At 40.4% G+C, this 12,413-nt stretch overlaps 1 protein-coding gene across 1 annotated transcript in view; it reads right to left on the bottom strand.

The window, feature by feature from the left end:
* Positions 1–12,413, bottom strand: part of LOC112104466 (phosphate-regulating neutral endopeptidase PHEX) — a gene marked incomplete at its 5' end in the record, with an annotated part of 114,970 nt that overhangs the window by 33,010 nt on the left and 69,547 nt on the right. The window contains one exon of the mRNA XM_026649346.1: positions 307–384. Coding sequence (XP_026505131.1) covers positions 307–384 — 78 coding nt within the window. The remainder of the gene's footprint in view (positions 1–306; positions 385–12,413) is intronic.

Below are 12,413 nucleotides of genomic sequence, written 5' to 3'. Positions count from 1 at the left end.
AGCTTAATCACAAAGGAAAGAATTGAGCAAAGTTGGCACCGAGACCGGGCGTTTAACTTTATTGTTCTTTTAAGATTTCAGTCTTGAGAGTGTGCTCAATTCAGAATCATAATGGAATGGGGCAAATCAAGCAGAAGGCCACAAGCAAAGTGTGCCATGCAAGGGAAAAAATGTAAGTGTTTTCTGGCACCACCACCTTTATTTAAAAATGATGTAACTGTTTTGATTTTCGATGGCTGAAAGGAAAAGACCAAAAAACAGTTGTGACATACTGTAAAGGAAGAAAACTATATACTGTACACTTACTGTTTTGATGTCTTCATTAATATACGTGTCATTCATTATAAACTCAGGGTAGCCCACTTTTGCCAAAACCGCTTTTGCCTTTGAAAGAAAAAAAATTGGATGGTTTAAGCATTTAAAAATGCATTTCTTCCCTCATTGAAAGGACCGCACAGTACTATACATCTCAAATGGCACCCGAATTTCACCTTAAACAGCTTGCTTAGGTGCAACAAATCAGTTTTAGTTTATAACACTGAGGGCCACATTGAGCTGTCAGTTTACATAGTAGCTCCACCGACTCCTGTAGAGTTACTACAGAATTACAAGTGTGCTTGAGCACATAATCTGGTCCTAAGAGTTGAACCCCACTAAGAATTGCAAGCAAAGTTAATCTAATGGTCACAACTTATATCTTTTTAGTGTTTTAACATCCTATGAGCTGTATAACTACTATAGGACAGATGAAGCAAGCCCAGTTATTCAGATGTATGCGGGACATGGATATGAATAGGTCAGAACCTCAGCTGGGATAAACACAGCATAGTTCCACTGACGTCAAATAGGTCTCACCAGACAAGGATGTGGCTACGGTTTTCTGACGGAGAATGTGGTTTCTTCAGTTCATGCTGTTGAACTGTTTTGCTCATCTACCTGAGCTGTCTAATTAAAGTCTTTCCACTCCACCTCTGTTTTAACAGACTCCATTTCTTAAAATACTTGTTCCCAATAATAGCACAGAATCCTGTGTGTTCCTATGCTCAATACAAAGGCGATAGGAACATTAAAATAATGCAATTCACATTTTTACATTAACTTGGATTTATTCTGTTTCACATTTGTGAGAATTTGCCTTAGTGTTTATATACAGTACATCTTCTATATATATATATGTATACACACACAAAAAACATATTTATGTATGCACACACACACACATATATATATATATACACACACACACACACACACACACACACACACACATACATTTTCAGCCAGGGTAACTGTTATGCCTGCACTTACGTTTCATAAAATCATGATACAAATTGGAAACAATTACATAAACTAACTTTATAATACATTTGTGGATTGCACCCCAAGGACATCCATCCATAGTTACTATGGAAACAATTTATTTCCTAGAACAAAAGCAGAGAGAGAGAGAGAGAGAAAGTCTAAAAGATGAGGGGGGAAACCAAACAAAATAAGACACATGCATGGAATAAGCTAAAAGGGATAGAGTGGGATGGTATAAAATGTATATTTCCATGTTGTTTAGGAAGACAGATATCAATTTACCTTTTAGGACTATAGGACTTTTCCTTAAAACTTTCCTCTAGTAATGTGATCCTTTCAACACAAAAATCTGAGACCATGTGGAGGCTGAAAGAGGAGAACCCTAATGAACTACATGGCCCTTTCAAAATAAACCATCTTCAGCATATAGGCTCCAATCCTGCATGCTGATCTGTGTGAGAGTACCCCTGCACCCATATGGAGCCCCTTGACTGCAGTGGTTGCCTAGATTGATTGATTTATTTTACCTTCCTCTGCAGCATGGGGCATGGGTCACTTGCAGGTTTAAACTAGTGTAAATGGTGAGTTCTCTGTAACTTTAAGTCTTTAAATCATGATTTGAGGACTTCAGTATCTCAGCTAGAGGTTAGGGGTCTATTACGGGAGGGGAGTGGGTGAGGTTCGGTGGCCTGCAATGTGCAGGAGGTCAGACTAGATTATCATGATGGTCTCTTATGGCCTTAAAATCTATGTGTCTATGTGATGGGGAGAAGCAATGCTACAATGTTTTCCCCCCCAACATCCTTTTTTTCACTTCCCTCATTTTCAAAAAAACAGGATCTGTGTCTCTTGAGAGTTAATCTGTTCCTAGGGCTTATTTCCCAGTTGAAGTTATTGTCTTCTACTAGTGACATCACAATTAATTGTTGTAGAGATAATTAAGATGTCACAAACAGAAGATTACGACTTCAGGTTAGAAATTAACAGCAGGAACAGATGAACTCTTCAGCAAGAAGGATCCCATTGTCATACAAATATCCCCAGTGATAGAAAAACAATAGAAGACAAATGCTCTACAGGAAATATGAAATGAGCCAAATTACTTGTAAAATAGAATGTTTTCTTAGTTTTTCATGAGGCACAGCAGGTACTTAAGATTTTTTTTTTTAAATGCTTGAGAAAACAGGAAAGAACCAGAATTCAGCTGTAGACAGCATCTATTTTTTGCCCTGCTTATGCTGTTTTGTCCAGCTTATGCTGTTTTGTCCAGTTGACTGAACTTTTGTGATGGATTGGAAAACTTTGGTACATTACTTTAGGGTTTTCAATGCTATTTGCTACTATATCAGTCTCAAGAAAGCAAGTAGGAAAACTCATCAGTTTTAATTTCCACTAAGTTGCCTGCTTAAATGAGTTAGGTTAGTCTCAAATGTCTTGCATGTATTCCAAAGTAATCATTTTAATCACTTAATTAAGCAATCTTTGTGTTGCATCTGCATAATTGAGCCCTTAACATTTTTGATTAAACCAACAAAAGAAACAAAATAATTTATAATAGCTGATGAACAATTGCCCTTTTCAAAACAATTCAAAGAATCAATGTGGATTAACTGCTCCAATACTGCGTTGACTTTGAAAGCTGCAATCAGCACAAAATGTGGATCAAAAACATTGTTAAATATATTTAGGCAAATAACAAAAAGTACACTAGATGATAGTATCCCTTAAAAACACTGGCATTTTTCAGACTACCTTCCAGAGCCTTCGCAGCTGTAAACCTCACAGAATTCTGAAACCATCTTAGGCCCAGCAATCTCAGTGAGCAGGTCAATCAAGCATAGTCATCACGCTGAGAGGAGCAAAGGTGGACCCTAGCCTCAAACCAGAGGTGTTAATGGTCTGATCTTGACAAGCGCATACTGCTCTCCTCCCTGCCCCACTCAGAGATTTTGATTTCACCTTGAAGAGTTCATCTGCATAGACATTAAAATCTTTCAGAACCATAAAACTTTTCTGACCTAGAACTCTGTCCATTCAGCCAAGGAAGCTGAGGTATAGGAGGACAGCCTGTACAACCCTGTTATTCTCATTTTAAACCTATTCCATTAGTCACACACAAGGTGGACTCTCAAACCCATCCATTTTTGGAGCGAGAAACATCCTACATTTAAGGGCAGATGGAACAAGTTCAGCCATGCCACCTCCCCATGGCTGAGGCTGAACAAAATGCCCTTCAAGATATATCTTGGCTACAGAGTCCTTTCCTCCAACATCCTTTCCCAAAGAAACCCAGCTGTGGCCCAATGGCCACTTTCAACTCATTCTCTTCCATACCAAATCATTTGGGATTCGAGGCTGCTAGCTTAGTTTATACGCTGGATTGTAGGTCAAGTGTGGCTGAAAAAACCACCAATTACTGCTGAATGGCAGCCTGGCACTTTGTGGGAGAAAAAAGGACAGTTTAGAGCTATCACTTTTTCCCTCTAAGCCTCATCCCCTCTACCCCAAAGATCCCTTATTATCACCTCTTAACATTTCCCTCTTTTTGTATGTGTTTCAGTGGTGAGATGCCAGTTGTGCACCATTGATAGATATTTGGTTCATGTCTGTGATACTATCAAAATGGCCAATCAAGAGTGAGGCTTTGGACAATCTGCTTCCTAATAGCAAGTTTAACAACTGATTTAAATATCACTGACAGCCAATTGTTATTTACCATTTATTTCATATTGCAGTATATGTATTGTGTGCGCGCGTGGGAGAGAGAGAGAGGGAAGGAGAGAGAAAGAGAAAAAAAAATCCTGGCTAAATTGATATCAGTGTAAGATTTGCTATTGACTTCACCCGTAATTTTTTCCCCATTTCTATTCATTCCAAGTGTATTGCAAACCAGATGGCTGTAGATGCAAAATGAAATTTAAAAAAAAATTAACTTGCCTTGGCTTGCCAGCCTAAGTCAAATGTTTGTGTTTCAGAGCAAGAGAACATCATTCTGTTCTATTCAGATTCTTCTACCATGCCTTGGTATCTGAGCATTACAAGTGACCCTCTCACTGATCATTTTAATTGCTGGGCCTGATTTTCATTTACACTAAGGTCCCTTTAAGCCACCCTGGCAATGTAAAGGGTCATTAAAGTGGAAGTAAGTTACAGTTACCTTAAATTACACCCATCTATGTATATTTTTACTAGAGTATATTCATAGCTTAAACAAACTCCAAAGAAAGACTATCATGATTGTCAATGTGCTACATTATATCTCATTTTTATCATGATATAAAAGTACTTGGCTTCAAGCACTAACATATCCCTGTACATTGAAATAATACTGTATCTACTGTAAAAATGTTTTTGAAATACCTGCAAAAATTAAAATTCATGAGTATGAAAAAGCTTTTTTGTACCAACCTTAAGAAGATTATTTTTATTTTTGGAAAGTCTAAAAAATTAAAAATTAATACAATTATAGTTCACAGAAAAATTAGCATGAAATCTAGTTCGAAAGCTAGAATCGTTCATGGCAAATAATGTTCCATTTAATTACAAAGATTAATTCATCCTTTATGTACATGTCTGGTCTTTTCATTTTTCATTGAAAATATAGGATTCCAGTGCCATCTGGCAAAATTGCTGCACACATATCGCTGGCATATATTTTAGTTTTAAACACAGAAAAGAGGAAGAAAATAGGGTGATGGAAATTTGTAAAACGTAGTAAGGTACAAATATGGGGCTTGAACCAACTCCCAGAGACATCAGTAGACAGGCTCCTACTGACTTCACTGGAAGTTGGATTGGGCCCATCACAGTGATGTATTTTATTTCCTCAGCTGGTGCAACATAAAACGATTCGTGAACAGCAAACTCTACAATCAAAAGTGAAGTGGACACTCAAACACAAACCCTTTTATTGCTTGGTCTAAAGCGCTAAATGAAGTTATCAAGAGTGCTTGATCTGTGCAGAGCACACTACAGAACACAGCTAGTCATCAAACTGCTGTGCATGTGGCTGTTTTTAAACATTGGTTTTAACTGTTGGTCTTTTTTATATTTGTAATGATTAAAAATGAATACAATTAACTTAACTATGAAACTTAATTTATCAAAATTCCAGGGAACTGGAGCGTTGTTTAATAACCAATTTGCACACCACATCCAACTGGCCAACAGTAAGTCAAGCTATTATTTTCCTATTTCAGTAGTTGTTTTATGTGTTCTAACTTAATGTGGTTATTATTGCTTCCTTCTTGCTACATCCTGAGTTCAACAACAGAAAAATACCAGGTGACGTGACTAATCACAACTCAGCAACACAGCACAAATATCAAATATCTGGTGTATGTGTATATATATCTCCTCACTATATGTTCCATTCTATGCATCCAATGAAGTGGGCTGTAGCCCACAAAAGCTTATGCTCGAATATCTCTAAGGTGTCACAAGTACTCCTGTTCTTTTTGCGGATACAGACTAACACGGCTGCTACTCTGAAACCTGGTGTATAATAGAGTAGCACACGGCTGCTACTCTGAAACCTGGTGTATAATAGTCACAATGACCTGTTTTCAATCAACTCAGAAAGTAGAGAAAACTTTGTATTTGGTGTATTTGGCAAATGTCAGTCTGCTCATGGACATCCCAGGAGTAGGAAAAAAAGACAGGGGGAATTTGCCAAATAAATTGTTTGTTGGCAATTATTCACTGAGTTCTAATACAATAGGGGTGATATTAACAGTATTATTTCACTTTTATTATATCGCCACTCCAAGAAGTTGAAACTTCAGTAGGACCTTGCAGCATGGAGATGTCAGCACATCAGTCTGCATGACTGAGACACTCTTTTCTGTTATAAATCCCTGCCAGTGCATTCTGGTCTTGTATGCTTTGAAGACAAAAATCTTCACGGCTGGTTCAAGCAAAGCGGGCCCTTCCTCAAACCCATGATTCACCTCTGGGGCTGCAAGGCCCAAAATTCAGGGCAAAATCCTGACCCCATTAAAGTCAAAGGCAAAGTTCACATTGATTTCAATAGAACCAGAATTTCACCCTCTGTGTGTAACATTAACCTAACCTCCCACCCATTTCTTTTCAAAACTCCTATGACATGCAAGAGAGGAGACCCACGCCCTTCCTGGCTTGTGAAAGAGTCATGAACAACTGGTACCACTCCTGACTAAAACAGTCAACACTTCATTCAGAGAAGGAATCTTCGCTTTCTCCTTCAAACACACAGTAGTCCAACAAACACTAAAGAAAACCACCCTGGACACTTCCATTCTAGCCAACCACCAATAAGCAGGGATGGGAACTGGCACCTCCACCACTAGACCCCTCACTTGTGGAGTTCCACAAAAATCAATTCTCTCTTCAGTGCTTTTCAACATCTACATGCAACCACTAGGTGAACTGGTCAAGCAACATGAACTTAAGTTTGAGCAATATGCAGATGATACACGGTTCTACCTATCCTTCACCATAAACAATCACACCGTTATTACAAAGGTGGCCTATTGCTTGGATGGGATCAGCTCTTGGATGAAGTTGAACCCAAGCAAGACAGAAGTGATGCTGGTGGGCCAAGGAAAGTACTTTAAAAAGATTGCAGCCATGGTGCAGTCTCCATCAGTTGCAGATATACACCCACAATTAGTGAATTCAGTCCGTAGGCTATGAGTACTCTTGGATTCCTCACTGATGCTGAGATCTCACATAGAAAGCATTACCTGAAGATGCTGCTATCATCTCCACCTAGCTCCTGGCAGAAGGAGACCTGGCCTCAGTTATTCAAGACTGTATCACCTCTCAGCTGGGTAACAGGTTCCTAAGCCTTAGGAAACTCCAGCACATCTCTTTAGCAACACAGACTACCATGCACATATCAAATCTGCCATCTGCTCTCTACACTGGCTTCCCATAGAATTTTGAATCAAGGTCAAGGTCTCAGTCCTTATCTTGAAAGCACTCCATGACCTGGGTCCAGGATATCTAAAAGACCATCTAAAGCTCCAGGACAAAGCCCATGGTCAGCAACACTACTCCTCTGGCACAATGGAACTATAAACAATAAGACCAAAAGCTCATCTGTGCTAGAGACAGAACTGTCTCTGGGCATGGTCCAAGAGTGTAGAATGAACTCCCCCAAGAACTATGGACCACCACTAACCTCAGCACCTTTCACACCAAGTGCAAGGTGCATTTCCTTGACCTTGCCTTCTCTTACATAAACACATAACAGGTAAATTAAAAAAAGTATACAGACAAAGATACCCCACTGCACATGCTTCTCCCTCTGAGGAGAGGATGAGAGAACAAATAAAACTTGGCAGATGTGTAGTCATGTTGCTTCACGCACTACTGGAAAGTGCTCCAATACTATGATGATGAGCCCACAACAACAACGTGAATAGAATAGAATGTTCAGTTCTTTAGATGTCAGGCAGCACTGCACCAGAACTGTCATGTGAGTTTGTGAGCAATTAAACAGGAGGAGGAACCTGGGATATGTCCTAGCCACGGTAGCAATCAAAAAGAGAAATTCCCGTTCTCAGGGAGTTTACACTATCATCACCATATAACTCTCAATCAACAGCACTGCACACAGGGCCGTCCCTAGGGGAGTGCAGGGTCCGGGGCGGAAGTGACAGATCCGTCTCTTCCGGGACCCACCGTGCCGGCCATTCGCACCAGCCCTCGAAAGCGCGAGGCCCAGAGTGGGGAGGTCCAGGGAGCCTGCCTTAGCCCTGCTGTGCATCACTGCCACCCCGGAGCCCCTCGAGGTAAGTGGTGCCAGGCCGGAGCCCACACCCCAAACCCCTCCTGCACCCCACACCCCAAACCCCAGCCTCAGCCCTATGTTATGGCCCTGCATACAATTTCTCCACCCAGATGTGGTCCTCGGGCCAAAAAGTTTGCCCACCCCGAGCTAAACTGTAGTTATATCAGAAGAGACATACTCCTGTGCATTTTACTCTATCTCCATTTCCCATTTTTACCTATGCTTGTGATGCTACATCATGAGATTCAGTTACTTTATGTACAGACTTGTGTGGTGGAGGAGAGATGACAGATTACACAACTACACAGTATACATATTCACACAGAACTGGACTGTCAAATGTGAATATTCATGGCACTCAGAAAATATTCCTGATAACCTTTCATCTATGATTACACAGTATATATGGTTGGATCTATGCTTACTATATCCCTTGTAATTTTGAACTAAAGCAATAGGTTGATTCCAATGAACCAACTGCATTTTGGTATTTCATGCTCCATATCAACTCTGGCCTGAATCAAATCCAATAGTCCAAAGCTATCTATAAATGTATTAAGAGAGAACACAGTGAAACTAGTCATAAAGCCAGTGAAATGATCCAAGCCTTAAATCAGTTTATTCTTGGCCCAAATGCCAACTGACAGACATATTAAAAAGATTTAAAATACTGAATGGGAAGGAGCTCAAGTGTTTGTTTTGGAAACCAATGCAATAGATAAGCCGTGCTCTATGAGAATTTAAATAAAGCCAAGTCCACAGAAAGAGAGTCTCCTTGATGAAATAAAGCTTCAACCACATTCAGACTAAATCCAGTGGCAGACTACACTTTACCAATATGAAGTATTATTTTGGAAGTCAACAGTTGTTTTAGCTTTTCATTGGAGAGGTCTAAAAAGAGTCTTCAATCCCCAGTTAATGGTGAACAGTATAAAACCCAACACCAAGCAATACAAGCAATAAAAACATACAGATCAGATATTAACAAACAACTTCGTCCTATCTCTAGTCCCACTGATGCCAACGGTAAAACTCCCATTTACTTTGACGGGAGCAAAATGCACGATAATGCTGAATGCTTTGAAAAATCTTACCCTATGCCTGTATGCTAGGTCCTTTGTTTTATAATGTAGTTCTTATTAACCTCAGGGCTACAATAATTCTTCCACTTTTTCAGCTACATAAATGTGATTGGACTAAACCTATAGTTGCAGCTGTTACTGTTTCTTTTTAGGGAATGTATTACTATTTTAAAAGTGGCAGACTGGTAGCCCTATTTTATCCACAAGCACCTTGGCTTTTGCAAGATAGGTTCAGAGAAGGATGCACTAAGAGCCCAGTGAATGATTAATGATGCTCCTTTTAATCCAGGCAAAAAAAAACCCTCCATGACTAAATTCTTTTGTGTGTGTGTGTGTGTGTGTGTGTGTGTTTATTTAAAAAAAAAGTGCATCCTAATGAACTTAAAATAAAATGTAAACATTGAGCAAATTACCACTCTATTTTTCACATTTTACAGTTCATAAGTGAGGACACCCCAATCCATGAATAAAATCAAATGATTGATTGAGGTGGGATTGAAACATGTAGCAACAACTGCTGTTGGGGGGCAGTAAGGAAGGGTGTAGAGCTCTGGGGAAATTCTGGAAGACATGTCTGACAGGCAAAATGCTGCAAGAACTCAGGGAATCCCATATGGAGCACAGATACCGCGCTACCCTTGGAAAGGGTGCAGTGTCTGCTTCTGGCCAGTGAGAGGTAGATGGGGACATGGCCCTTCCTCCTCTCTGCCCTCACTGAAGATGGAGTAATTAATTCCAGAAATAGCCCTAGGCCTGAGAAATCCTTGCACGGAAAGGGCCCAAGAACAGGTCAGCCCAAGGACATGGTGCTCCCTCCCTATGCTGGAAATTCATGGGAGGAGAAGCTCCTTAGGCCCTCACTTGCAAACCCACACTGTGATCCAACACAATCTAGGACTCTGGGCACAGTTTTCTAAAGTGCCTAAGTGACTTAGGAGCCTACGCCCCATTTTCAATGGGACTTAGGCTCTTAAATCACTTAGGTATTTGAGAAAATTATACCATCCCTCGATCTCCAGATGATGTTGTGCTTTCTCCAGAACCAAATGTTTCATTTTAACAAACAACCTTGTTATCCCTCCCTTTGAAGTCATGCTAGATTTTCTTCCCAGGTGTGTTTCATTTCAGAACCCAGGAGGGTTGTTATTTAAAAAATAAATACATACAAACATTAACTGCACCTTCATCTGTTAGCGCATTGCTCTAATTATTCCATTAAACTCTTCTTAGAAACCTACTCCGTGCCTCACCCCCCACCTGGAGAACTCCTGAGCAATTGACCTCTACTGCAAATGGTTGCCATGCCACCCATTGCTGGAAACATGAACAGCTCTGAGCAAAACCTTTTTGGGTGTTTTTTGTTTAAGCTCTGGCATGTCAGGAGATTTAACAAAGAGCACTGCATTGATTGACATGGTAAAAACCCCCAAGGGCTTAAGAAATTCAACGTGCTAAAGGAAAGTTTAGGTTCTGAATAACATAGCATCATCTGTGCACAGATATAAAGGGAGCATAAGGGAGGGAGAGAGGGCAAGGAGGCTCTCTCCTGCTGCAGGGCCCGGCACTGTGGGATCTGTGGTCCCCAGGGTCTGTCTTGATAGCTGTGAGGGGGACTGTGAATAACCCGCTGTTGACAGTGACAGCCTTCCAACCCAAGCCTTCTGTTTGCATCAGTTGACATTCGTTTAAAATTTCCAATGTTATCTTCACCTGGAAAAGGGATATTTTTTACTAACAAAATCTAAGAATTTTCTTTATATTTCTAGTTTCCTGAAAACCAGTGGGAGCCTATGACCCCATCAGTCTGTGTGGCCCTATGCTTTGCAGGGCCTAAAGTCCAGAATCAGCCAGCAAGTGCATGGACTTTAGCATTTCCCAGAAACTTAGCAGCCATCATGGACTTAAATTCAAGCAAAGACGACTGTATTTACCCTTCCCTTTCCCTGATCTCCAAGAATAGATTCCATCCGTATGGTGGTAAATTGTTCACTCTGGAACTGAACAACCATATCTCCAAAATACCTAGAAAATGCCTCACAGCCTGAACATTCAACCATATTGAATGCTAACAATGCAACATACTCAGTCTGTCACGCACTTGAAACAGTTTTTATGATCAGAGCTTTGCAGTTGTTGTCTCACTCTGTGGAGAGGAACTCTGTCCACTTGTAATGAGCACACCAATATTACTCCCCTCACCATCCCTACCCTCCCTTCAGACAAGAAAACAGACACGCACAGACACACAATGCAGGCAAGAAGGTACAGAACAAACAAACAGAAGAGACATTCTGTTTTCTACCTAGGAAAGGGTCTCTCCTTCTAGTAGATATCACTTGTGAGAAATCCCATTCTTGAGCTTAGATTACTTCTAAATTTTAAAAAACTTACTTTTCAAAGTTATCAAGGAAGAAGCAGACAGTCACCACTTATTTAAAAAACGTAGGCACATCAGTGTTTGCCTAATAAATGTGAGCAGCTGACGAAGCATCTTTTCCACTGAGAACTGCATGCTGCTTGGTGAATAGCCAATAAGGAAGCAGCCTCTTCCTGCATCTGATGATCTCCGTTAAAAAAAAAAAATACCTCTGTAAACTCTACCACCACCAGAATCTGGAGCATTTCAATGGGACATTTAACATTTCTCTTCATTATTTTGTTTCAGACATCATTGGCTAATGAAATGCTTGAGCAATTTTAATCTCTGCTGATGTTATAACAAAGTTTCCCCAAACTGCATCACCAATTCTGCTGTCTAGTACTCAGGGTATTAAAAATATGCATTAGCACATAGAGATGCACCAGTGCAGTTACTCCTGGTTTCACCAGCGTAAGGGAGAGGATTATGGCCACACAAGCCAGCTAGCCTGCCAGGACCAGCTGTACACAAAGTGCAGTCAAAAGCACACGTAGATTACAGAATCTGGCACTACACTGTCATTTATATCTACTCTCAAGTTAAGCAAAGCACATCGTCAGATATCAAAACAGCTGGCCAAACGAAGGTGACGATTTTTGAAGACAAACAGTAGCTAGGCACCTGCCTCACACTGGAAGTCTGCCATTAGTGGCTTTGAAAAAACTTGTCGGAAACACGTATTTTTAAATAAATGGAACATGAGTGATCGGTTTCCACCAGCTGATCAAGCCATGTCCTAAACTTGTTTTGCTGCAACTGGGTTTGGAACCTGGCTTTTAAAACATGGCTGTTTGGGCAGTGAAGACAGTGCCCAAAGGAACCTCCCCGCAGAACC

This window comes from Terrapene carolina, unplaced genomic scaffold (genome assembly GCF_002925995.2).
Source record: "Terrapene carolina triunguis isolate 2854851 unplaced genomic scaffold, T_m_triunguis-2.0 Scaffold23, whole genome shotgun sequence".
In the NCBI taxonomy this organism is placed as follows: Eukaryota; Metazoa; Chordata; order Testudines; family Emydidae; genus Terrapene; species Terrapene triunguis.
Note: the sequence above shows the minus strand (reverse complement) of the source record. Positions and strands in the feature narration are given on the sequence as shown.